This window comes from Notechis scutatus, chromosome 2, assembly GCF_049901735.1.
Source record: "Notechis scutatus isolate UNSWTSFEM ecotype Mainland chromosome 2, rNotScu1.2, whole genome shotgun sequence".
NCBI lineage: Eukaryota > Metazoa > Chordata > Lepidosauria > Squamata > Elapidae > Notechis > Notechis scutatus.
This window is the reverse complement of record NC_142010.1, coordinates 33,328,956-33,355,277: the sequence shown is the minus strand read 5'-3', so window position 1 is coordinate 33,355,277 and position 26,322 is coordinate 33,328,956. Positions and strand designations below refer to the sequence as shown.

Sequence of the window (26,322 nt, the reverse complement as noted above, 5' to 3'; positions counted from 1 at the left end):
TTATTGTAGCTTTTCTGCTTAAGGATTCATTAAATACTGATTCCATATGCATTAACTGAATAACCGATTCATTATAGAGATATGAGGTAACTCATAGACATTGGGGCCAAGGTCCTATTTTTTAGTCCTTAGAGCCATCTGATAATATATTGCTGAAATAATTGTGACATTGTTTTTGTGTATATTTTTCTATGTATATTGTTTTGCAAAATAAATCCAAGAAACATATTAAATCTCTGAAAAGCTTAATGCATCTATTTTATTTTAAGGGCACATATGTTCCAATAATAAGGAGGGGATAACATTTCTCATAAAAAAAACCATTGATGAAGAGTTCCTCATCTTTGAATGCATAATTAATGCACTACTAGTAATAGTTTATTTTTCACACTTGTATAATTAGTTTTAGAACAAAATAATAAAATACCCCAAGAAATTAATACAATAACATACTACAAGTCAGCTTAAGTTTAGAATTCTAATATCAAGGCCTGGTAATCTATGGCCTTCAAATCATTCAAAATTATCATTAGAACCTATGTCTAAACAATAGAAATAGTAATACTTTATTGATTAGCCACCATACATTTCAGAATTTAAAATATAAAACACAGAACAGTAATAAGGCTATGTGTTAAAAAATGGAATAAAAGAAATAAGTAAAATAAAATGCAGATCATATCTGTGTGTCACTCCTACTGTTTACCCCAATCAGATCCACATATGCAGTTCTCAGCTGTACTGTTTTGTTCAAATAAAGGGCTGTATTATATGTGATTTTTAAATTCTAACCACACATGGAAACTGTTCCTTTAATATAGGGCTCCCAGTGGGCTACTCATCTAAAGTACAGTCTGATACTGATCTCTCTCTTTCTTATACAATTGACATTCAAATTATGTCTTCAATCTCTAGGGTTCCACAAATAAGTATGTCCATTGTAAGGGACTCAGTTAAATCTTTCATATTTAATCATGCTTGAGTAAATACCCCGCTAAGGTGTTTGGGCATTTCTGTGTTTAAATAGTTGGCAGTTTGGAAGGTACATTTATAGTGGTTCATCCATGTCAACGTCCAGCCTTGCTAATGATGGCTGTATCTCTTTGAACTTCAATATCCCAAATTCTTTGTGCAGCAAATTTTTTAACTTGTTTAACTTGTTTTCCAAGGACAGTTGGACAACAAACAGGGCAATCACAGCTCCTGATACCATTTGCGAGTGGTACAAAGTGATGCATTTGAGATTTTGTCTGTTCTCACACACTTTTGTGAGTCTCTTATTTTCTATAGCATTGATTTTACACCAATAATTGTATGATCTTATTTTAGACAAAGAACAAATTGTATAAATTCCCAGTACAGGTCCAACTGCAGCAGGTGAGATCCTTTTATATAGATCCTAAAATATTTCTCAGATACTGTGATTTGTGTTTGTTCTAATTCTAGTATATGTTGTAAGCCCTAATCTTCAGCTCCATATAAAAGCTTAGAGGTAACCTTTAATGACTGGGGCTATGGAACCCAGGTAGCTGTGGTTTATTAATGTGAGCAGTAAATATCCATGTGCCTTCACTCTGAACTCCTTTCGTGATGAGGGAGCCAAGATTTAGTCTCAAAGAAGATTATCCTTAGATAACTTGCTCTATTGGCTCACCATCTAATAGCTATCTATGGCTGTGATGTCATTTTCCAAAAGCCATGATATTTTACTTTAATTTATTAATAATCAGAAAATTATGATGATAGCTGGACCAAGTTTCTTAACAACTATACAACCTAGCTTGCAAAAAATCATATTATCAGCGGATAGTAATTTGAGTGCTTTAGGCATAGATCCTTCTGGATCCTTTATCAGTCCTGGTAAGTCATTAATGTATAGATTGTATATCACTGGTGCACTGTTCTATTGTCATGCTCAAACTACACATTCAAGTAAGTGTTTGTGAAGGGCTTTGATCTGTGCCAGCAGTCTGGGTTCCATACTGAGGACAGTTAATTTCCTCCATAATATTTCTCTGTTTACTATGTCACATGCTGCACTAAATTTTATAAAGGCAGCAAATTGTTATTTCTCCTTACTGAAATATTTTAATTAGATGGTTCAAAACAAAGCAATTGTTGATAGTGGATCAACTCTGTCTAAACCCAGCGTGTTCTTTTGCCAGAATGCACTTTTCATCTACCCAGCTCTCAATTCTATTTAAAAGGAACCTGACATATATTTTAGCCACAATATCTATTAGAATAATAAGCCTATAATTGTGAGGGTCCTTTGTGTTCCCTTTTTGTATGTAGGAACTATTATTGTCTTCTTCTATCCAACTGGCTTATGGCAAATATTATTTATAGTTGTGAATAAACCTGCCAAAAGAAGAGCCCACCAGTCAGAGTATTTCTGGAATAGCTCAGCTAGTAGAAATGCTCACCAAGGGATTTATTGCTCTTCCAGTCTTTTATGATAAATTAGATCTCATCCAAACAACTCTAAATTTCTGCATAAAAAAATAACATATAAATCAGCTACACAGAGTTCATCATTTTAATGTCTTTTTATATTTGGATACATTAAACTCCGGATATGATTCTGATGAAAGTTGGTTCTAGAGGACTAGTAATGAACTGGAAAATGTTTTAAATTATGATATGGCTATTTTAGTAAAAGGAGATCTCAGTCAGCCTTGGCTGATTATAGGATTAAATGCACTTACATATAAAGGTAGTCCTAGATTTTTAGCAACCGTTCAAAGTTACAACTGACCTACCACAACCCAGATTAAAGTTCTGATGGTTTCCCCCCCATCTCTCTGTAGTTATTTGGCTGGAACTTCAGGCACTCGGCCACATGGCCGCATTTATGGCTGTTTGCAGCATCCCATATATGACAGCTCTTCTGGTTTTCAACAAAACTGCCTGTATGAACCATTGGTTCATTTAATGACTGCAGTATTAACAACCACAGTTTCTGCTTTACAACTGTTTACGACCATCACAACTTACAACCATGATGGGCAAGATCCATTACGGTCATAAGTCAAGGTTAACTTGTACTGTAGGCACTAGAAAAGAATTATTTGTTTACAAAAAGGATGCCAAATTTCTTAGGACTGAAATATAATTCTTTTGTAAGAATTTTTGCAATTTAATCAACAGATCACCTAATATTCGTGTCTTTAGCTAGCATAAGCTGTTTGTAATATGGAAGAATTACCCATTCCAACAATAATTAAACATCTGTCACCAAATCACCAAAAGATAAAATATCATTGGGCCTGGAAATTGCATATTCTTAAGGCTCTACTATAACTGACTTTCAAAGGGTGGTTTTGGAATTGACCTTGGAAAAAGAAATGGGACTTTACCTCTATATTGTGCTAACGTGGAATGGATACTGATAACATGAAAATAAATTTAGACATCCTGATTATGTCAGCAAGACTAAGGATCGTTTTATATTAACTTCCTAATCTAAAGAATTCCCTGCAAAAGCTTATACTGATAAATGTCCAAATTCTCTGTTTCATACCACTGATCAGCACCCAAAGAATCATTTCACAGGTAACTCTTCTGACATGGAATGTAGTAATAATTGTCTGTCCCTAAGTGAACTAGAAGTAACTGGGGGGGGGGGGAAAACTAAAATAGTGCATATTGCTAAAACTAGCAATAGCAATAACAATAGCACTTATATACTGATCCATAATGCTTTTACAGACCTCTCTAAGCAGTTTACAGAGTCAGCGTATTTCCCTCAACAATATGGGTCCTCATTTTACCGACTTCAGAAGGATGGAAGGCTGAGTCAATTAAGCGGATATCGGGAAAATGGCAAATTTAAAAATGAGTTGTGGTCATTTACCCCCCACATTTTTAAAATCAGATCCTTGAGTGTTTTTCCTGTTAATCAAAAGAAATGTGAAACACATACATAAATAAGAATTACTGAACCTCTTACCTTACTTTCAGCGATCATGAGGGCCCACAGGGTTGATAACCTTCATGCAGGAATGTCTGTAGAGATTCTCAGTCATCCAGGTCATAGTTATCTCAAAGGTGCTTTTTTAAAAGGCAAAGTATTTGAAGAAGACTACCATCCTGCCCACCCCACCATCCTGCTAGAACCGATGAAGCTTTTTAGATGAGAAGTGAAATGTCCTCCTCAAGGAAAAAGCAGTCCAGTTGCCTTTTGAAAAAGCATCTTTGAGATTTCATGAAGAAAGAATAATTTAGTGCAAAACTAGCAAAATTTGATATATATCAAAGTAGATTTTAAAATATAGTCTGCATTAAGACAGGGTGGTGTTTACCATGATAATGGAGGGGATCTTCCTCTCTAACATTCCATAAACCACGAATCCTCTGATGCAGATTTCCTCCTACGGGTCATGTGTATATGCATTCTTTTAATAATTAAATTTTAAAATAAAATAATGTAATAACTATTTATGTCTTTATAACCCTGTGGGTTAATGATTGTACATTAGTTATTTATTCTTACCAATGTGCCACCAACTTTCACAAGATCTCATACAAAATGAGCCAAAGTCTGAGAGCATTTCTGTAATTTGATTTGATGTATGGGCATCAAGGCTGTCCCATACATGACAAATTTACTCCTGTAGCTTTTTTTAGAGATGTGTAGATTGAAATTGATCAGTATTATAATATTTTAGGAAATGAGGGGTCCTTAGTGCTCTCTGAGCTTGGTTGTTTTCTTGCAGATGTTTCATTATCTAAACATCTACAAGGAAAAAACCAAGTTCAGAGCACCGACTCCTCATCTCAACCCTGAGCTACAAATATTCTCCTTTATTGATATTATTAGGCAATATTTTCATCTGCCGGCTTTTATATGACTTAAGTTCAACAACTGCACCTAATTTCTTTGTTACAATGTTTTAGCCTACAATTTTGTACAGTCTTACTTGGGAGTGAATTTATTGAACTAAACTGAGATAACCTTTCAGAAGACATGCATATGATTGTACTGCTGGCTGATTAACTTCTATAAATCTTAAAGACTTGACAGCCTATAAGAATTAGCAAGTAAAATCAAAAGACTTCTTCAGCTTTTCAGCTTTTTCAGTTTATCAAAAAACCAAACCTATAATTTCAATATAAATTAAGAAGTCATGCTGATGACTTGGTCTTAATTTATATTCACAAATGTGAAAAGTACTGTATCATTTTTATCTGTTTATCCGTACTTTTAATGCAAATAATTAAACAATGATATTAATATTTGAGAATGGTATGATACTAAAATTAATGCATGATAGGAATTGAGATTTGATGATTATACTAATTTGCCCAAGGTCATAAATGCACACAGGTTACAGCAACCCTTTGTTAAATCCATATCCTGAATGTATCTGTAGAAACATATTGGCTATAACTAATCTGCTTTAATTAACATTTAGGAAAGTAATGCATAAATATGCATAAAACATAACCCAATTTATATATTTTCCTAAGACTGAGGTTGATACCTTCTCCTTTCATCAGTGTACAGTTCTTTATCCACTTCCAGTATAAGGCAGAATCATGAGATTAATAGCTGTTTAAAAACTTGTTTCATGTTGCTTAACATTTCCCACCATTAAGAACAGGAAACTTTAAATATCCTGGTCTCCATGTAGCACTCATATGGAATACTCAAGCGAGGCCTCCTTCTACCCTGAAATAATCTATATTACAGATCAGTAAGAAATTGTGTCAAATTATATTTAAGGCAACCTTAAATAATTGATAGATCAGCCTTGATTTGGTTACTTGATTATGAAATGTTTGAACTCCAATTTAAGTCCAAGAATGCCAGCATGTGTTTTAATTTCACACTATAATTCTCATTCATAAATCATAATCCAATGGTTTACTGTAAAAATGAGGCTTGTGTTCAATTGCCTAATCAAATGAACCTGTTAGCGAATCATGTTCTAGAACAGTCTTCTTCTGTTCACATTCAAAGAAGGAAAGGTATTTTGAAATTGATGTGGGATTCTCTTAGTAACTCTCATCTCCTTGTTGAAAGGGCTGTTTATTTTCCAAGGTTCGTACAATACCTGTGTGGACTCAGAAAAATGTTCTTGAGTAAAGAAGTAATAAACCCTTCAGGGCACTCTTGATACTGCCCATATTCAGCCATGGCTGCCCAGTCCATGATCAGCAATTTGCCTTATAAACCCAGCAGAAAGTATGTTTCCATTAAGGAAAAGTTATCAGATGTAAGAAGGAAATCCTTGGTAGAACCAAAAAATTGTTGCCCATTTAGACTTGAATCTTACATACTTTTAGATCATTCACTAGTCTGAATTACTATAGAAAAATGTACCAGTTTATTTTAATGCTAAGAAGTAGAAGTGATCTCAAATAAAACTCAACCTTCCATTGTCAAAACACTTTCAATGTAGCCTTATATATTTTGGCTTGGATTCTTCTGTTTATCTATTCATCATCCAGTGTCTTCCATACCTAACGTGGGACAAAAAAAACCAAAGACAAATATTGCAAATTTTGTCCAAAAAGTCAATAATTTCTTAATGCATGCATATGTATGCAATATAAGTAAAGGATTTGATAAATATGCATTGATACCCAAAATTTTCATATTCTCTTTAATTAATGAGAGTCAATTTGGGGTAGAGGTTAAGGCACCAAGCTAGAAACCAGGAGACTGTGTGTTGTAGTATTGCCTATGGTAGAGAGATAGCTGGGAGTGTTTGAGCCAATCATTCTCCTTCAGCCCTAGTCTTAGCAAACAACTTGCTAAAATGCTACCACACAAACTGCAAACTTGTCAAGGCGGTTGCCAAGAGTCAAGATTGACTCAAAGACACACATGCACACAAAATGTTACTTAATACAGAATGTTGCTTTAGCTGTAGTGATATTCCTGATGTTGCTTAGAATAACTATTTTGATAAGACTTACAAAAATCTAAACAATTTCAGTGGTAAAAGAGTTGACTAGGTTCAACTAATTTCACTAACTGATAGTTGCAGCTCACTAGTTTCAACTAATAACTAGTAAGAATTGACTAGCTCCAACTAGTCAACTTTACCACCTCAGTGGTAAAAGAGTTGACTTAGGATTCATCTACTGTTTCTCATTCTATTTTGCTTTTCATTAATTTAATAGAAGTAAGATATTCATTGTTGAGATTTTAATGACTATGGAAGTTATATAATTGAGTCCAAATTGAGTTTCAGCCAACTCAATGTGGTTAGTTTTGCAATTTTGATTGATTTCAGTTTTTGAATAGCATTAAAATCAATGGATAAATTTGAAACATAAATCCTAGTCCAACTCAAGAAAGAATTCAACAAAGTGCTTTCCTAATTTAGTTGAAAATCTCAAATTCAGAGCTCTTTAAGCAAGTCCTTTATAAATCACAGTTTTTCTAAATTCTACCATTCCTTCAAATATTTTTGATATGTTATGCTACACCAAGATCAATTTGATATATGTGAATTGCCAATATTTATTTATTTCCTTGCATTTTATGCCTACTTGTTATTCCTATCTTTAATTCTCAATATATGTCCCAGAGGTGCATTTTCAAAAGGCAACTGGGCTTTCTTCGTTTTTCCTTGAAGAAATTTTGCTTCTCATCCAAGAAGCTTCTTAAGTACTAGCTGTTAGAACTGAAGAAGCTTCTTGGACAAGAAGTGAAATGTCTTCAAGGAAAAACAAGGAAAGTCCAGTTGTCTTTTGAAAATGCCCTCCAGGATTTTTAGTTCTTCAAAAGTCTCAGTCTCAAGGCCAGGATCTATTGATCTTAATAGACACTTGCCCTTTGATCGGGAACACTGCTCCGTAAGTGACTGGGTATGGATGTCTATATGTTATTCAGCCATTGGGACAAGTCCTGCTGATACATTTGCCACTCACCCTCTCAGCAAGATCTCTACACATACAGTATGATCTGTTCTCTGGTATGGCTTTGAAGTCTCTTAAATATTATTTCTGCTTGGTTTGAATCTTCATGCCTTGGAGGCTAGATCACGATAGTGCTTCAGGAGTTTGTAGGTTCTATAGTACACTATCAAAAGTAGATACTGGTCTAACACATGAAGACCTCTTGAGCTATTGTATAATTATCTTGATATGGAGAGAGTCTGGATCACTTTCTGATCCAGTAAGATTAGTTGCCACCAATGATCTCAGGTGAATAGGCCAATTACAGTTCAGTAGAAAATAATGTACATAGCTCAGACTCAAACTATGGAATCCTTGATGCTAGGATTGATCGTTTGCAAATATTTCATTAGCCAACCATGCAATAATATCAGTGCTAGTATGGGATTTAACTTCCTGTTTATATTGGGTTACCCTGCCAGTTTTGATAATGGAATAATTTTCTCCTTGGTAGTTATTTGCTTAGAATATTGCTTTTTGCTTGATTGTTTGCTGATGTTAATCTCTGTTTATTGGGGTGTTGGCTGCTGGAAAAAATGTATTCTGGTCTTTCTCTTTCCTTCTTATTTTTCCCCCCACCTCAGGTGAATGATATGTACATATGGTTTAACTCTCTGGGTCTGTTAGTGATTATTTTGTCTGAACTGCAAGCTTCAGGGTTTTCTTAGCAACTTGAGATTTGTCTTGATCTAAGATGCTAACAGTTTCCCAGTTGAAATTGTAGTTGAGTCTGTCTGTGTGTTGTGAAATTAAAGAGTTTTCATCATGTCTTCTGACTGTAGTTAATGATCATGGATGCATTCTTCTTGTCGTTTGCTATGTCTGTCCTACATAGTTTTTTAAAAATTTATTTATTTTATTTTTCAAGCAATTATAAGATATAAGTATAAGTATAAACATAGTTATGAATACATGAAATGGATACATATAAGAAAAATAAAAAGAAACAATAGGATAGGGATGGTAGGCACATTGGTGCGCTTATGCACACCCCCTGCAGACCTCTTAGGAAAGGGGTGAGGTCAATAGTAGACAGTCTAAGGTTAAAATTTTTGGGGTTTGTGGAAGAAACCACAGAGTCAGGTAGAGTATTCCAGACATTGACCACTCTGTTGCTGAAGTCGTATTTCCTGCAATCAAGTTTAGTGTGGTTTACCTTGAGTTTGTATCTATTGTGTGCTCTTGTATTGTTATGGTTTAAGTTGAAATATTCATTGACAGATAGGACATTGCAATATATAATTTTATGTACTATACTTAGATCGGACCGAAGGTGGCATAGTTCTAGGTTTTCTAGGTCTAGAATTTCAAGTCTGGTGGCATAAGGTATTCTGCAACAAGTAGAGGCGTGGAGAACTCTTCTTGTGAAATATTTCTGGACTTTCTCAACTGTATTAATATCAGATATGTAATGCGGGTTCCAGACTGATGAGTTGTATTCAAGTATTGATCTAGCAAATGTTTTGTATGCTGTAGTTAGTAGTGTGATATTACCAGAGAAAAAGCTATGCAGGATTAGGTTAACAACTCTTAATGCCTTTTTGGCTATGTAGTTACAGTGGGCTCTAGCACTTAGTCATTAGAGATGAGTACTCCAAGGACCTTGACAGTTATTGTTACAGTCTTTATATTACATATTGTAGATGACTTCTGTTTTTCCTTCTTGGACTACTGGATTTTTTTGGTTTGCTTAAGATGTTTTAGAGCAGTGGTCCCCAACCACTGAGCCCTGAACCGGTACCAGTCCATGGATCATTTTGTACCGGGCCGCCACTTTGCTTGGGCGCCACCATCTTGTTTCGACGGCGCTTGAGAAAGTGCTTCCGGGTGAGCTTGTCGGTCGTCGGTTGTTGGAAAGCGGCATTTGGGTGCTGAAGGAATCCTCGCGCCTTAGTTTCGTCGAAGAGGGGGGGCGGCTTTGAACGAAGAGCCGTCCCGATGGCGGTGGAGTCTCGCGTTACTCAGGAGGAGATTAAGAAAGAGCCCGAAAAGCACAAAAAAGGTACAAAGGAGGAGTTGAAGGTGGCGGGGAGAAGCGGGGGACGGCTGGCTGGCCGGTCGCTCGGCTCGCCTTGCCTTGGTCATGCGTGCTGATGACGTGCGTGCGGTCCGTGGATCATTTTGTGATGCCGGTACCGGGCCGCGGTACAAAAAAGGTTGGAGACCACTGTTTTAGAGGGCTTTAGTTGTTTTGTGTGCTATGGTGATGTAATGTATTTGTAATAGTTTGTTGATTGGTTCAAACTGATGATCGTTGCTGTTATTCTTTTCATAACTTGTTCTGGTTGTGCTATATATACTGAGCTGAGTGGACAAGCACTTCTTGATAAAGTTACATGGGTATCCATTTTGTTGGACTCTGTTGCATTGGCAATTTGTTTCCTTTTTCTGTTGTTCCAAGCTGCTGCAGTGGATTTGTGCCAGTCTGAATAATATTGGGTTTTTTTAATAGTACTTTTATTAAAGATTACAATTACAACAATAAAAACTAATACAAACAAAAAGAAAAAGAAAATGTAAAGGGTAAATAAAACAAAAGAGAAAAATAGAGAAACAGTAAAGAAAAATAAGAATGTAATAAAGAAAAAGAAAAGTGACCTCCCCTACATCATAAATGTAAACAGTTTTAGTAACTTATTATCTTCTCTTAAAATGCAACAAATGATCTTTTTTTCCCATATCTCATCTCTTATCTATAACAAATCCATCTGATGTCTGCAAAAACCCACTAAGGATTATCAGAGTTTCTTCTTTTAACCTTGATCCAATAAACCAGCTTTATGTTCCTTCCTTTTATTTCTAACAATCTTAATCTTTAATCCCTTCAAATAACATTGTAGAACTTGATTTCATTTCTCAGAAAATTATTTAAAATTCTTAACAAGCCTCTTTTGTACTATTTTTCTACTATTGACCTCACCCCTTTCCTAAGAGGTCTGTAGGGGGCATGCATAAACCCACCAACGTGCCTACCATCCCTGTCCTATTTTTTCTTTTTTCTTTTTCTTATATGTATCCATTTCATGTATCCATAACTATATTTATACTTATACCTGTTATCTTATAATTGCTTGACAAAATAAATAAAATAAAATAAAATAAATACATCCAATATAGGAAAGTTATTCACGTTACTCCCTTGATTTGTTATTTGCATACACTTTTTAATTTATTAAGACATCTGACAAGGACTGCACAATTAGTGTTTTCTCTACTGGGGATTCTGGGGATTGCTTAGGGAATTTCACTGTAATCCAACAAGCAGTTCTGTCAAGGACCTAGTTGCTCACTGGGAACAGGAAGCAATTGGCGCTTAACATTATTATCCTTAAACTAATCAGTAGGATGGCTCCCTGATCACAAAGTGATATCTGCGGAGGCTAGTGAAGGAAAACGAAGCTGATCAAGCAAGGGTACAAGTATAGGTAAAAGCTCATGTTTGAGCCCACACCATGGAAATGGTAGAAGATTATACTTCTCTTTCTTTATTGTATCATGCATTCGTCAGCAATACGTTGATCAAAGGATTCAGTCCCTTCCCTTAAATACTGCCATCTAGTGTGGACCCTAGGAAGTGTGTCTTTTCTGTAGCAGCTCTTGCCCTGTGGAATGTCGTACCCGGTATTGGGCAAACCCTACTCTCTTGGATTTCCATAAGGCCAAAAGAGCTGTCGCTTTCCCCAAAACACTGGCATGGGGTGAGGAAGGAGCTAAATATGGTGATGTTGAATGCATAAGAGGCTGAAACACCAGGTTTGTTGTTGTGAGCCACCCAGGTTGTATCTCTTGGGCAGCCATATAAGTATTTTCAATAAATCTCCAATATACTAAAAATAAAAAGGTACCTGAAAAAAATTGCTTGAAATAAAGAGACACCGCGTATCCTTGAATCCTTACAAACACACCACTTGGGGCTAGAGGCATGGATAATGTTTTGATCTTCTAGGGTTTAGCACTGATGTTGGACAGCCGTGTATCACTGATGGTAAGGCAACTTTTTATAAGCTTTGACTTTATCTGGATGAAACTTGGCTTTGATAACTCATGAGCTGGTAAGCTCGAGCTTCAATTATTGTAATGTAGATTTTATGGAGCAGCCTTTGAAAATAATCAGAAAATGCCAGTAGATTCAAGATGCCAAATTACAGGCAGTGACTGATATTTCTCATTATCCAGGCACTAAAACGCATTCATGGACGGCTTTCCCACCTCATTTCAATGTGTTTAAAGCCTTACTTGGCTAAGGTGCTGCCTGCACACTCCTTCCCCTAATCTCAGATCATAAATGGGACAGTTCTTTTGTGGTCCCATCCTGGATGCTTTTAACGTCCAAATTGAATTTGAGTTTATTTTCTTACTACCCAACTCATGCTATGAACTGCCACTGGAATTAAAGCAGCCTGTTCTCTTTACTTAAAGCCTTTTAGATTTTTTTTGGCTTATGTTGCAGTTTTTACATTTTTATTCATTATATCTTTTAATACATTTTAATAAATATTTTATTATCTTAGTTTTGAGGCCATAAAAGTAATAGGCAGCATATCAACTTTTCAAATACACGTAGTCCTAGACTTACAGATGTAATTGAGCCCACCATTTTGGTCATAAATTGTGACAGCTGTTAAAGCAGGTCACCATGTAACTAGACCCGATTTTACAACCTTTTCTGTGGTGGTCATTAAGCAAATGCTACGATTGCTAAGAGACTACCACAGTCATTAAACAAACCCATTGTTCACTATGGGGCTTTTTTGGCCAGAAATTGGAGGTAAACGTTGTAAATTATGGTCACAGGACTGCAGGAAACTGCAACTGGCCATAAATGTGGCCTAGTTTCTGAGAGTCCATAAATGCAGACTTGAACTTGTCTGAAATGGAACTTCGAATCCAGTTGTAAGTTGCTTTTGGGGTATCCGTTATAATTTGAAATGATTATTATGCAATTGGTTGTAAATCAAGGACTATCTGTAAATAAAATACAGGTCCAGCATTTCAACAATTGAATATAGAAATGTTAAATAATGCTTACATTGATTTACATTTCCAAATATAAAACCATACTCTCCAGCAATATTTAGAAAGCTTAACATAAGGTTTTTCTAATTATAACTGCGGATCTTACATTTTTATAATGCCCTGAAAGTTTTAGATGTTCTGCATATCGTCTCGCTAGCACAGTAGAAACTAATAATATTCAGCATCCAAATCATAATTACTGACTTAATTTGGCCGGTAACAAAAAAAGAGGCCATTTCTTCCAAGCTTGCAAAATGGCTAGTGGTAAGTCACAGACTGATTTTGTCATGCAATTGTTTTGTGAAAGTAGTAATGGCACTGTGAACATAAAATGTGGTGATTATGCAATTAATAATAAAATAAATACTTTCCAGCTCTTGATGTTATGGTTACCTTAAATCAGATTTTTAAAAACCTGCCATTTAAGCCCTTGCACTGATTATCATCTCTGTCAACCAAGCCAAGAACCTGCTAGGTGTTAGTGAGCTGCCTGTTCTTGTATTGACTCCATTCTGGAAAGAAAACAGGAGATCATTACTTTGAGAGATCACAAGAAAATGTATTTGTGTATAGGATTCAAGATTAAACAGGCACTGTGTGTGAAATAACACATAATGACTTGTTTAACATGTAATGAAGGAATGAAAAATGAATATTCTTGCATCATGCTGTGTAAGAGGCCCACTAAGCAAGGAACTGTCATATTAAATTCCTGCTCTGCCTTTAGATTCCTTTTGATTCCTAAATCTTTTGATAGATACTAATCTAAAATCAAAATGTTCAGGGGCCCATATGCCAGAAGTGGTCACATTTGTAAAAGTTCAATGAACCAGCAGAAGGAGGTTGAATGTCACTGTTTTACTACAAAGCTTGCAGCCAATATACTCGTGCTGTGCTTTTTACTTGACTCATAATGTCCCATTGCGTCTGTTTTCCCATCTTTGGAGTTGGCTACAAAAAGTACATAAAATCCCAAGCCCCTTCTGGTTACACATATGTGTAATTAGCAAGCAACAGCAAACAATTATTTCAGCCTAAAAGAAAAAATTGAACACGTTACTGGTGACATCATCTCGAAGAGTTCCATAAACTGAAAAATAGAAGTGTAATAAACAGGGGGACGCCAGGCTTATAACAGCTGGTGCATGCTTTTCCTTTCCCTTAAAATGCTGTATTTTAAAAATATGTGTAAGTGTTTAACACAAGCGCGTAAGGTACATTAGCATCCCTCTTTTCTTTTCAGTGTTCTGTTTCTTGTGGACGAGGACAGAAGTACCGAGAAGTATATTGCATGTCGAAGGATGGAAAACTTTTAGAAAACAGTCTTTGTACACAACTGGCTAAACCAAATGTGCTGAGAAAGTGTAGAGGTGGCAGGTGCCCAAAATGGAAAGCAGGAGATTGGGGACAGGTAAGGTGTTTACATAGTAACTCTTGGTCATATCTGCATAAGACTAAAAAGTGTGTGTACCTTCTTTACATGTGTATACTGAAAATACTTGGAGTATATGCTTTATGCTCCCACAGATACTGAACTTCCCATGTATTCTACATGGAAAGAAACAAGAAACTGATACATGCAAGAAAATTGTTGAACATTCATTATCCATTTGAAAAAAACTGTTCTTAGGTAGCTCTGCTTCTATATCAATACCAAACACATAGACGTATGTGATTTAATTTAGGGCCACTGCTGGAATCCTGACATGTAGACAAAGACTCTATGGACTGAGTATTAAGTACCTCTCTTTCTATTTCTGAAGTGAAAACCCCTCTTCCTTCAGCCCAACCATTTTAAAGATGGGGGTTGGGCTGATCCATCAGACTGAAATGAAGTACCAAAGGAACGTTATCTTGTGTTCGGGTAATATTTCCTCCACTGCTTCTCTTGTTGTATGCCACAGAACCTGGATCTTTTAATTTATCTGACATTAGTCCACATATCTATTCAGATGTACTAAAGGAAGATAACCCTAATTTGAGAACGTATCCCCTCCTTCTAAACCAGGAGGGTTAACAAGTACTTATCACCACAAATATTTTTTCTCTATACTGCCAGATTTCTTTTCTCCCCCTCTCCCTCCCTCCTTCTCCCTCTCTCTCTCTGGTCAATTAGGATTTTTAACTCTTAACCAAACCAATTCTGTATTTCCCCATTAAGTGTGGGTATCTCACCTACTTTATATGTACAGCATATGCTCATTAATATATGTATGTACAGATAAACATTTGGGTGTGTGCACACCAGCATAAGCCAAACTCTCTTTTTCCCTAAAAAGAATAAAATCAAGTCAAAATTAACGGGATTAACAAATGCTGGTTAAAATTAATTACTTGTAAAATAAGGCATCTATTTGGTCAGATGAATTGATCCCTCACATATATCTTTTCATACCTACGGTCTGTGAACATCTGAACATAAATCTACTGTATGCTTTATATTCAATAGAAGTGAACATGTTTTATTTAATCAGAAGTTACATAGGGAAGAGATCCTTGGGTACTAAGCTGCTTTGTCCTTCAGTCTCTTGTTCCCCTCCACAAGCAGAGGGTTAATTTCTGATGGGAAAACCCCTATAGCCCTTCTGAGGAATTACGAAAAAGATTAGGAGTTAGCAGGTAAGCAGTGAGGCTAAGTTCATTTTTACTACTAACATTCTCAGAGAAGGTAAAATGACTATCCCACCCAATGTACTAATAATTACTGGCTGGGTGGGGGGATTCTCATCTTCCTATTGAAATAGGCACGCCCACTAAATTTAAACTGGCTACTATAATATAGAATATATTGTATAATAAAAAACTGCATGGATCATAATCTTCCCTGCACACATACATTCTTCATAACCTTCCTTGGAATTTTTAGCTTTAAAAGCTACAGCATCATTTATTGAAAAGAGAGATCTGAGCCTCTGAGTGTAGCTAAAGAAAGGGCAGAGAATCTACATGGAAGAAAATTATTTCTGCTAATGCAGCCCATAGATTGCCTCATATCCCAGACCTCTGGTTTTGTCTGTGCTGTGACTATTCCACTTAGTAATTCACAGAAAAGGCTGTTATAATGTACCATCCTTTTTTATAAACAGAGAAGAATGGGAGGGACCAGTGCTTGGTGTTGCAAGGCAACTGTGAGGCGGGTCAAGGAGCCTGAAATAGCAGAATACCTGGCCCTAACTTCCCCTTTTTGCTAGTGGCTAGATGGCAAACAGGAAAGAAAAGAATGAAAATGAAATTACCTAGAAAGAAAGAGGGGTAACAGCGAAGAACATGCAAACATAAAACATAAAGCAAGTGATCAGAAATATAGTTAGGCTCTGGCCCTAAAATATGACTACCTCTGAGTAAATAATAACAACATGACAAAAATGCCTTCAATTTAGTAATATTATTCTTTGTAATATTATTATTCTTTAGTAATATTATTCTAAAAGCTAGGGAATTACTATTCCTTTATCCAGGAGCCTAAGCATCTCGATCTGTCTTTCCCAAGATTTACCCTATGTGTGTGTGTGTGTGTGTGTGTGTGTGAGGATTTCTGAAGATGGATGAATAGGAAGGAAGGAAGGAAGGAAGGAAGGAAGGAAGGAAGGAAGGAAGGAAGGAAGGAAGGAAGGAGAAAGGAACGGAACAGAAAGGAAAGGAAAGGAGAAATTGAGGGTGTGTGAGCATCCTGAAAGACAAAAGTGCCACCCAAAGATTCAGTTGAATTAGTAAGCATAAAGAGTAAATGGGTAAGGAAATAGATTGGTGCTGCAAGGAGAAGCAGTGGATAAATCAACCAATGGTCTTTCTTTCTGCATCCTTATATTCTGAATATACTATTTTAAACATATCAAGGAAAGGAGGGTAGCCAGCTAGAGTGAGGAGGAGCATAAGGAAAAGATCTGGGTCCCCTTCTTAGACTCCCAATATTTGTCCATCTGTACCAAATGTTAATCAGGTCACCTATCATAATTTGGAGCAAATTTGAAAAGATAAATATATTATTTTGTGTCTGCTTAACAAAATAGCTGCCTCTAGTTATCAAACGCATAACTTAAACAATTTAGAAGTTAATAAATGCATACTGGAGAATGCTTAACAGTCTGTCAAAGGCATGAAGAAATATAAAAATAGACATTTTAAATTGTTTAACCATTATCCAAAATGATTGGGTCCATTTTGGAAAGAAACACAAATTAGCAAGGCTACAGCATGATTTATAGGCTATGATAATGTGTTGTGATGTGGCAATTAAAAGATTTATGATTGCAGTGCTGCGCCCAGTTGCATATGTTTAGCCCTATTGACACTAGTGGGGTAAGCATGCCTAACTGAGTGTAAGATTTTATATAATTTGAATGCTAATGGTTATTTCAAAAATAAGCTTATCAGGCCTAGCCAGGAGGCTATATTTTTCAGACATTATAAATAGAAATGTCTGTCACCTTTATATTGTAAGTGATATCAATCTAAGCCATCTGGTCATCTGGCTATAAAATTTGCAGCACTGGTTTTTTTTTTTTTAATTTACAAAACGTGTTTATGGCCACCCATGGGAGAACTTGAGATTTTGCCATTATATAGTCTGTCTAGAAAAATACAGTATATTATTCATTATGGAACAATGTGGTGGCACATTTTGTCTTGCTGAACTGTTGGAAAATCAAAACATAAGGAGGTTGAAATAATGCTTCTTAGAATGTGGCGCCTCTTAGTGCTGGGTGCTGATGTTGAAAAAAAATATTTTTATTAGCTGCTGCAATATACTCCTCCTGTAGCATTTCCAAATCCTAGTTCTTCAGGCATCACAGAGAACTGGTCATTTAAAAGGAATGTAAAAGCAACAGAAAGTCCTGAAAGTCAAGAAGCTTAGGTATAATATAACACAGAGATAACATAGCCGAGGCTTGAAATTTAATCCAAGGGACTGAAAGAAGGAAGGAAGGAGAGAGACATGAAATTTCATGGTTCACTTTTAAATTTACTAGGGGCAAAAGCTGCGGGAGAAAAATGCCTATAAAAAGACTACAGTATTTACCCATCCATAAGTAAGAGTTTTTTTCCCCAATACCCATCCATAAGTAAGAGTTTTTTCCCCCAATTAAGTACCTCAAATTGCTTGTGGGAGGGATGTCCTTACATTAAACAGACAATCCTGTTGAAAAACAACAAAGAATTGGGGATACAAATTTGTTTGTTTGTTTGTTTATTAGAATTTGTCAAACAAAAATGAGAACAAGAATAAAAGAATAAAAATACAATGACAGGGATGATAGGCACAATAGTGCACTTATGCACGCCCCCTCTACCCCTTAAGTATGTTGCAAGGTCCACAGAAATGTGACTGAAACTGAAAATTTGTATCTGAAACAACTGAATCGGGTAATGAAAGCAAGCGGCTGCAGACATAGGTGCCGAAAGCAAGAATCCATTTGCCCAACTGGAGTGCGGGTGAGGCTCATACCAGTTGCTCCCAATGTAACTTCTAACCTAATTTTTCCCCCAATGAAGGAGGAGGAACACCAATTGGGGGAAAGAGGTGGTCACTATGATTGTTAGAAATGATGTCCATTTCCATTCTAAAAGAGCTAGATCAGAGAATTAGCATGGTCCTGGTTATTACTTGCTGATTGTAACTTTCCATAGGCATCTAAATTGGTAAGCAGGTAGGACTGCATATAACATTGGTCTGAACCAGCAGAATAGTTCTTAAAATCTTATTTCCTAATAAGTAGTAAAGTGATGGCTGATAATTTTGCTATTTTTGTCAGAAGCAATTCAGAGCTGTACCCAGTGTTTCTTTTGCCTCTGAATTACCAACTGTAAGCCCATCACCAACTTTTCTTGCATTTGGCTTACTCTGAGTAACTCTTACATGTAGTCATGTTAGCAAAGCCACTTTTGAAGCTGATCATTTGTTGCTCTTGGATAGCCATTAATATCTGCAATGTTACCTACATTATGATAAAATACTCAAATTCTTTCTCTAAATCAAACTTCAGTCCAGGAAAGAGACTTCTGTCCCAAAACATATTTAAATACCAATTCATTTCTGCATAATCTAGGCTCAGGGTTGTATTAGGACTTATATCCCTCCTTGGCAGATACAATGAAGATGTGCAAAATAGTCTCTGCTGTTACAATTCATTTGTTGGTTATTTGAATGTTTGGCCATTTTCAGAATATATGTATGTATGTACGTACGTACGTACGTATGTATATTAAATGTCAAGCTTTGTACTCACATATTCTCAATACTTCTTTCCGGCTTTAAAAAAAAACAGTGAACCAAACAAACCTCTGCTCTTCCTTCTTTCATATCTTCTTCTGCTTACACAAATAAAAAAGGCAGTCTATGCCTGCATTTATTTGGAGAGGAGAGTAAAATAGCAAGAAATCACCCATTTTGAAGTTTAAGACTTCAGGGAAATGTTTAAGTTTTATAAAAGCCTAAACACATTTTAATGACCTGAGATTGTAAGCATACTCCAAAGTGAAAATGCACATTTCTATATGTTGAAGAGCAAATTGGGGAAAGCCAGCAAAGCAGAATTTTTCATGGGGAGAAATATTATTTCAGTATTTTTTTTTAAACAAACGAGGAAATATAACCCCAGGTTATATTTAAAAAGGTGGGTATTTTTGTAGATGAATTGTGATTTGCAGAAAAAATCTCTTGATCTACTGGAAATAAAGTAATAAGCTTGCGATTATTCCCATTATATTAGTTGGGAAATCACACAAGTATCAGATTCATATGTTCACATATATTCTCAAGATTTAAACCTTTGAATACTATAGATATGAGATAGCTTTAAATTTTAGAGTACATTTCTTTTGCTGTGATTAAACTATCCCACTATCCCATGAGGAATAAAGAGAATAAACAGTATTATTAATCACAATGGAAAGCACAGAACCATATGGGAAATATTTGCATCAGCCAACATAGAAATGAAACTATATTGTGTTCCATTCTCAGTGTTAGAAAACTGGCTATAAATATTTATAATCCAAAGGAATGCCCACAGTCAGCTTATTCTTTTGGGTTTACCCATTTTATGGGGCAACAAAGGCTAAAGAAACTCTTCTGTGGAATATTTATTTTTCTTTGTATAGTAATTTATAACAAATTGTAAATGCAAAAAAGTTACAAGAAAGTATAACTTATAGATGCAATGTTATTTAACTTATAAACTTATTCCTGCTTTAACTGGAACTTTTATAATCTACCTGGCAATGACTACATGTTATACCAGTTATTTGTGTTTCTAATATCTCAGAAAGTAGAGGAATGTAAATTAGAAGGTGTTGTTTAATATTTTTTTGCGCTATTGCAGAGCCTTTAAAGTTCAAAAATGCTAAACATCAGATTATTATTTAGCTATATATCTTCTTGACTTTTAGCTATTCCCCCCTAAATTTAATTATCCTAGTTAGAATCAAATTACCTTTGAATATATTGTAACAAGTGTATCAGGTGTTGCTATAATCAGGCTGCAGAATTGTGCATAAGCATTCCAAAATAAATCTAATTTGCTGTTAGGAGTGTCTTCCTTGTAAACATATTTGTTAGGTTGCAACACATACATTCAACCTGTTATTGAGCAGCCTTAAACCTAAATACTCATTATCAGTGAGTGCAGGGATAATTGATCAAGTGTTTTCATGGATTGCAAATAAAACCTAAGGCTTCCCAATGATAATTAATATAAAAGAAAAGATGCCTGAGTATGCTAGATTCTTATAGAAAAAAATGAATGTGCTTCCATGTGTAAACTTATGTTTTTTGCATCATATTTGCCTGCAAACAATAGACTTATGTAGCTCAAACTAAAGACCATCCATGCCATGAAATATATTGAGGAGTCTGTCTTCGCCAGGAGATATTAGGCACAGTAAAGCACAAAATTGCTGTCAATTATACACTTTATATATATGTTGTAAAAATGATTTTGTATATATTATGCTATATTCTGTCCTCTACAATGCAATGATTTGAAATTACATACATGAATGCAAATATATTGATCCGATGGAAAATGGATACAATGGTTAGCTATTATTTTAGTGATATACTTTATCCATACAACATACATTTGTCTGTGTCCCAATGGGAGAATATATAATTTCAGTATAACTAAATGAATTAATTAATTTATTCAAGCTTATTGTTCAAGCTCTGTGGTGCCTCAGATCAGCCCCATATAAGAGTGCTACATGTGGAAGTAATAAATTTTCTGAGAAATCACAATGGCATATGTCTGTCTTAAGATCTAAAGATAAGCTTTGAATTAAGAACATTTCCCCAATGAAGAAAGATTTTAAAAACACAGGCAAAGTGCTTGACACTTACTTTTTGAATCTCTCCAGTGTTCAGTATCCTGTGGGAAAGGAATTCAGCAGAGAAACGTCTTCTGCCAGTTTACTGCTTCAAAAACAGCTAGAGAAACTGAATGCCGTCAGTCAAGCAGACCAGCTTCTGAACAGGAATGTCAAATGGCAGAATGTTCATTCTATTATTGGAAAACAGGGGACTGGCAAGAAGTAAGTGAACAAATAGTTTGGTATAAAATCAGTTACATTAAAAGTATTTAGAAAAGAGTTATTTTCACAGGCCTTATTTCTCTTTGCAAAGTGCTTTTACATCAACTGAACTTTTATAGGTAGGAACATACCAGCCATGTTTAATAATTGGATTAGGAACTACCAAAAAACATCAAAGCTATTGGCTACAGTGGAAAGTTAAAAAATAAAGTCCCAGAAAGAAAGAAATGAGGAGCCACTTCCATAATATTGCAGGGAGGGGAGAGAAAAGAAACGAGAAATGTAGTCATTAAAGGTTGAACTTAACTTGGGGACATTTTTACTTTTTCTTCAGGAATACCATGAGCTGAATGAAATAACTGCTGGCTACTTCAAGCATGCTCATAACAAATTGACAATTTTTATGGCACAGTTAACTTGTAACATGTCTCGTTTAGAAAAACATTCTACCAAGCACTTCCATTTGGCTTCTACTGACAGCGAAAATGATTGGACAAACCAGGAAGCCTGTCTCAATTCAGAGCCTAACCTTAGGGCTTTATTAACTACTTTTCTTTTTTTAAAATATCTTACTTTTGCAATTCTTGTTTTATGGGAAAAGGAACAAGTCAACAGACTTAATTTGTTCCTAACCATTAAACCAACCCAAATAGAGTGTTCTAATTTGTGAACTCAATTCTTGTTGGCAGAAAGTTCCACGGCGGTGTGGCTAAAGAAGACTTATTATTATAAACAAATTGGAGCTTTACCTAATTCCTGAAGCTTATTGTATGATTTTCCCTGAAGAATTGGATTAAAAGTTTCTATCAATAGATACAATAATCTTCCTCTGTACCCCTATTCCTGCATTGATCTATACATACTTGAAATATACATACTATATATGTGATCCAAGTCTGATCACTATGAAACACTTGCTTTCAAAAATGTACTGTTAATACATAACCAAATTGTTCATTGCTGTAAATCAAAACATTGCAATTGGAGTGAAGGTGAAAAATACCTGATAGACTTATTGACATAGTGAACGGGTCTGGGAGTTAGTAAAAAGGCTTATCAGAAATGAAATAAAATCCATAGAAGAGAACACAGTAGTCTCGACTTACAGCTATTCATTTAATGGCCATTTGAAATTACAACAGCACTGAAAAAAAGTGACTGTTTTTTCACATGTACGACCATTGCAGTATCCCCAAGGTCTCTTGATCAAAATTTGGTTGCTTGGCAATTGACATGTATTTATGATAGTTGCAATGTCCCAGGGTCATCTGATCCCCTTTTGCAACCTTCTGACAAGCAAAGTCAATGGGGAAGCCAGTTATTAACTTAACAGCTATAGTGTATCACTTAACAACTGTAGCAAAAAAAACAACGACAACCATAAAATGGGGCAAAACTCATCTTGCTTAGCAACATAAATTTTGGGCTCAGTTGTGGCCTTAAGTTGAGTACCACCTGTATATGTAGCTCAGGGTTGAATTGTGGAGTCCTTGGCGTTCTCTGAACTAAAGCCCATTAAGGTAGTTACTGATTCTGATGCAGTTGGTTAAATCCCACCTTTGGGCATTTCATTTGGTAACGATGCATAAAAACACTACCATGGACAAACACCTGGGATGTTAATTCAGGGATATACTGTACTGAATATTTGATTTAAAAAACACGAAGGTATTTTCAATAACCAGTGAGTTGATAATTAAAGCAGAATTTCAGTTTTTCAGAAGATAAGAAGTAGAATATTTTTAGTAATTTACATTTATTTCACCCAGTGTAGGAAATAGAATAAGCACTAACTTTAATACTACTATGTAGGCAAATACAATAATTTCAAGTTTCTCTTCAGTATAAATTACAATGCTGATAGTAGGGTAAATGTTGACAAAAAGTTTGTTCTGTTTTGAAATTGCCTTGATAAATCCAAAGTTGCATGCCTCAATTACATCTTAAACTGATTGTTAAATAATGACTTTTGGGGCAGCAGTCTGAAATATAGACCCAGATATGCTCAGCAGTAAGCTTGGATTCATTCAGTTCCAAAAAGGTGCTTTGAAGCATACAGGACCATAAATGCAATACAGTGGAAACTCGGGTCACGACCGTAATTCATTCCAAGTCTTCTGTCGCAACCTGATTTGGTCGTGACCGGAAGTGAGATTAACTGTGCATGCGCGCACAGAAAAAAATGGCGCAGAAGGGAAAATCACCACAGCTATGTTTGATCGCCACCTGAGGATGTGTTCTCAACCAGAGTCGAACATTTTGTAGATTTTTTGGTCAGCACCCGATTTGGTCATGGTCAGAAGCATTCATGACCCAAGGTTTCACTGTATTTGCCGAAGACTTATTAAAGCAGCATTGTCTCTTTCCAGGATTGAGTTACCAAAAAGCACTCCCATGCACTCCGAAGCATCCTTTTAGAGTTAAATGCAAAACATTTCATATCCCTACAATATTGTGACTAGCTACTTTGCTGTCTGTGTTATTTTAAAAAATCTTAAAAGTAATACACATTTTAGTAGGATAAGGTAAAATCAAGAAATAGTCACTGTGTATCATTAGGTGGTACGATACGCTAATTTTCTTTTAAAAAGAATGTGCTTTGTATGTGGCTTTGGGAGAAAATAAGTAGTTGATCAAGTAGATTTAGAAATTATTGTTCAAATCTCAAAATCCTTCATGTGAAATTGCCTAGGTGTATTTCTGAACTGATGATCAATTTGTATAGCTCTTGGCATAATCAGAAGTACTTAGCTTTGAACAGGGAATGGATTTACACAGTAAAAGAAAAGAGAAACAACTTCAGTCCCTAATTTTTGCAAGCAAAGTTGGGAAACAGATCCACATCTAGGCAGAATAGAGAACATTTGTGTAGATGGATTCAGTATAGGACAGCTTCTGGTGCAAATGCATTCAATTTCAGCCAGCTTTGTAAGAAATGTGTCTATGTCGTGGAAGAGAAAAGAGGAAACACATGAAGGCTCTTCTGAAAATAAAACCTGCTTAAATTGCTGTCCATGCCTCAAAAAAACTTTCTCCAAAGGCTGTTAAAATAGAATAAGAATCATTAAGAGGAGATTATTATATGAGGTCAGAGCAAGTCAGGTAATAATTAGAATGGTTGGAATAATTAGAATATTCTCAGTACTTGAGGCTGTAAAACCTGATATATTAAAACTGATCTAAGAGGGGAAAGTTTGGTTAGATGACCTAGTAGATTAAATATAAAATACACAGCTCCCTTTTGGGGTTTCTTCTACTGAAACAAAGCATAGGAGCCTGGCATTGACATTGATCAGTGTACTGGACAGATTTTATCCCTACTCCCTTGGTCACGCACCCACTTCAAAACTTAATTGGAGCTTTCACATGACATAGGTAGTGAAAACCCAAAACAAAAGAAACAGAAAAGTCTTATTGATGTCTGACATACAAACGATTAAACTTTCCCCTCTATCAAATTGAGGTTCTGCTCTATACTAGGGCTTGCCTGCCTACTTTGACCCCATACTTTCATGCTGATTAAAAATTGAATAACCACCAGCAAGGGGTTTTCTTAATACCTATTTGTCTTCCCATTTCCTTTATATTCTACAGGATAATCAGACTTTGGTGAGTTATGACTTGTGTGCATTAATATAGGAGAGGTACATCACATTACTTCTATCACACAGGATATCTCAAAATAGATGCAAAGTATATATCTTTTTTTAGCTTTGAGTTATATACAGAATGAAGGCGTGAACTAAGACTCTGCCATCTTTTACCACAACATTTGCCCAGTGTAACACAATTTAGCACCAAGATGACATGATTGTACATAAGCTGTTAAATTACGATGCCTAATATGATCTGGTTATGAAAGATGCAGCTCTAATGATTCACCTATGCAAAACTGCAGATAGTTCTTTCCTTTCTATTCTTCTCTTGCTGAATGTCTATTTGGAAGGGGGGGGAGTAATGCAACTCATAGTTCTTCAAACTCTGAAAGAGCCAACTTTCCCCTTTCAGACAATTATTCAAAACTAAGAAAGTAACCCCCCCTCCAATTAAACATCTCTTCTGATGTCAGCCTTCTTGTCAGTTGCTTAAGTGAAGACTACAATATACAGGGCAGAATTTCTTACCACATTTTCTGTATAAAGTTACAGACAGTAGAGATGGTTTTTTTTTTAAAAAAAGAAAAAGAAAAAATGTATTTTGCTGTTTTTCTATTGATTTATAATCCACACATGATTTATTTGCATGTCATGGGAAACGAAAGGGTAATGGAAATGCCAAAGAGGTTTATCTTCAACTGGAGTAAATATATTTAATATATACATATTGAGTAGTGCTGCAGTAGCTTACAGTATCTCAGGATTTTGTAATCGTTTTACACAAAGAAGAAAGAAATAAAGATTCAAATCTAACAATCCTGTTAGTTTCCAATAAGCTTCTGGTAAAAAGAGAGTGAGATATTGTTGGTAACACAGTATGAACATAATACATTCAAACCAATACACGTATTATAAGTACTTAAAAAATAAATAAATTAGCAAGACTTACCCAGTTGAAGTAATTAGCTCCAAAGTAACTAACTTGCCTTGTCTCTCCATTGCTTTCCTCTCTGTTTCTCACTATTTTTGTTACAACTTTCCACAACTGGAAAGCATTAGATACCCGTCCTCTGCAAAATTACTGCCCACCCTTTTGTGGGAGGTGAATATGGGCTATGCTGATTCTCTAAAGCTTTCCAGGCTCTGTGTTAGTTTGGATGTGTGTGTGTATCTGTGTCTAGTCTCTGTAAATCTCTAACATGTGACTGAGGAAACTACCAGGAATGTTTTTCTTTAAAAAAAAAAAAAAAAAGCACACCACTTTTTA

The 26,322-nt window shown here is 35.5% G+C and overlaps 1 protein-coding gene and 1 long non-coding RNA gene across 6 annotated transcripts in view; one reads left to right on the top strand and one right to left on the bottom strand.

Moving 5' to 3' along the window:
* ADAMTS9 (ADAM metallopeptidase with thrombospondin type 1 motif 9) overlaps positions 1–26,322 on the top strand; it is a 157,205-nt gene that overhangs the window by 104,358 nt on the left and 26,525 nt on the right. For 2 of the 4 annotated variants that reach the window (XM_026679438.2, XM_087954552.1), the window contains exons 29-30: positions 14,174–14,341; positions 21,286–21,459. In XM_026679438.2, the coding sequence (XP_026535223.2) occupies positions 14,174–14,341; positions 21,286–21,459 (342 nt within the window). Of the gene's footprint in view, positions 1–14,173; positions 14,342–21,285; positions 21,460–21,793; positions 25,973–26,021; positions 26,147–26,322 lie in introns of those variants that run through there. The other 2 variants (XM_087954554.1, XM_087954553.1) reach the window with 2 other exon arrangements.
* On the bottom strand, positions 229–26,147 carry LOC148131991 (uncharacterized). 2 transcript variants are annotated; one of them, XR_015747471.1, is made up of 4 exons: positions 26,005–26,147; positions 21,269–21,394; positions 13,324–13,442; positions 229–6,468 (listed from the first exon to the last, which is right to left on the bottom strand). It is a non-coding gene; the product is annotated as an uncharacterized LOC148131991 (long non-coding RNA). The 2 variants fall into 2 exon arrangements; XR_015747472.1 differs by having other exon boundaries at positions 21,269–21,449; positions 26,005–26,129.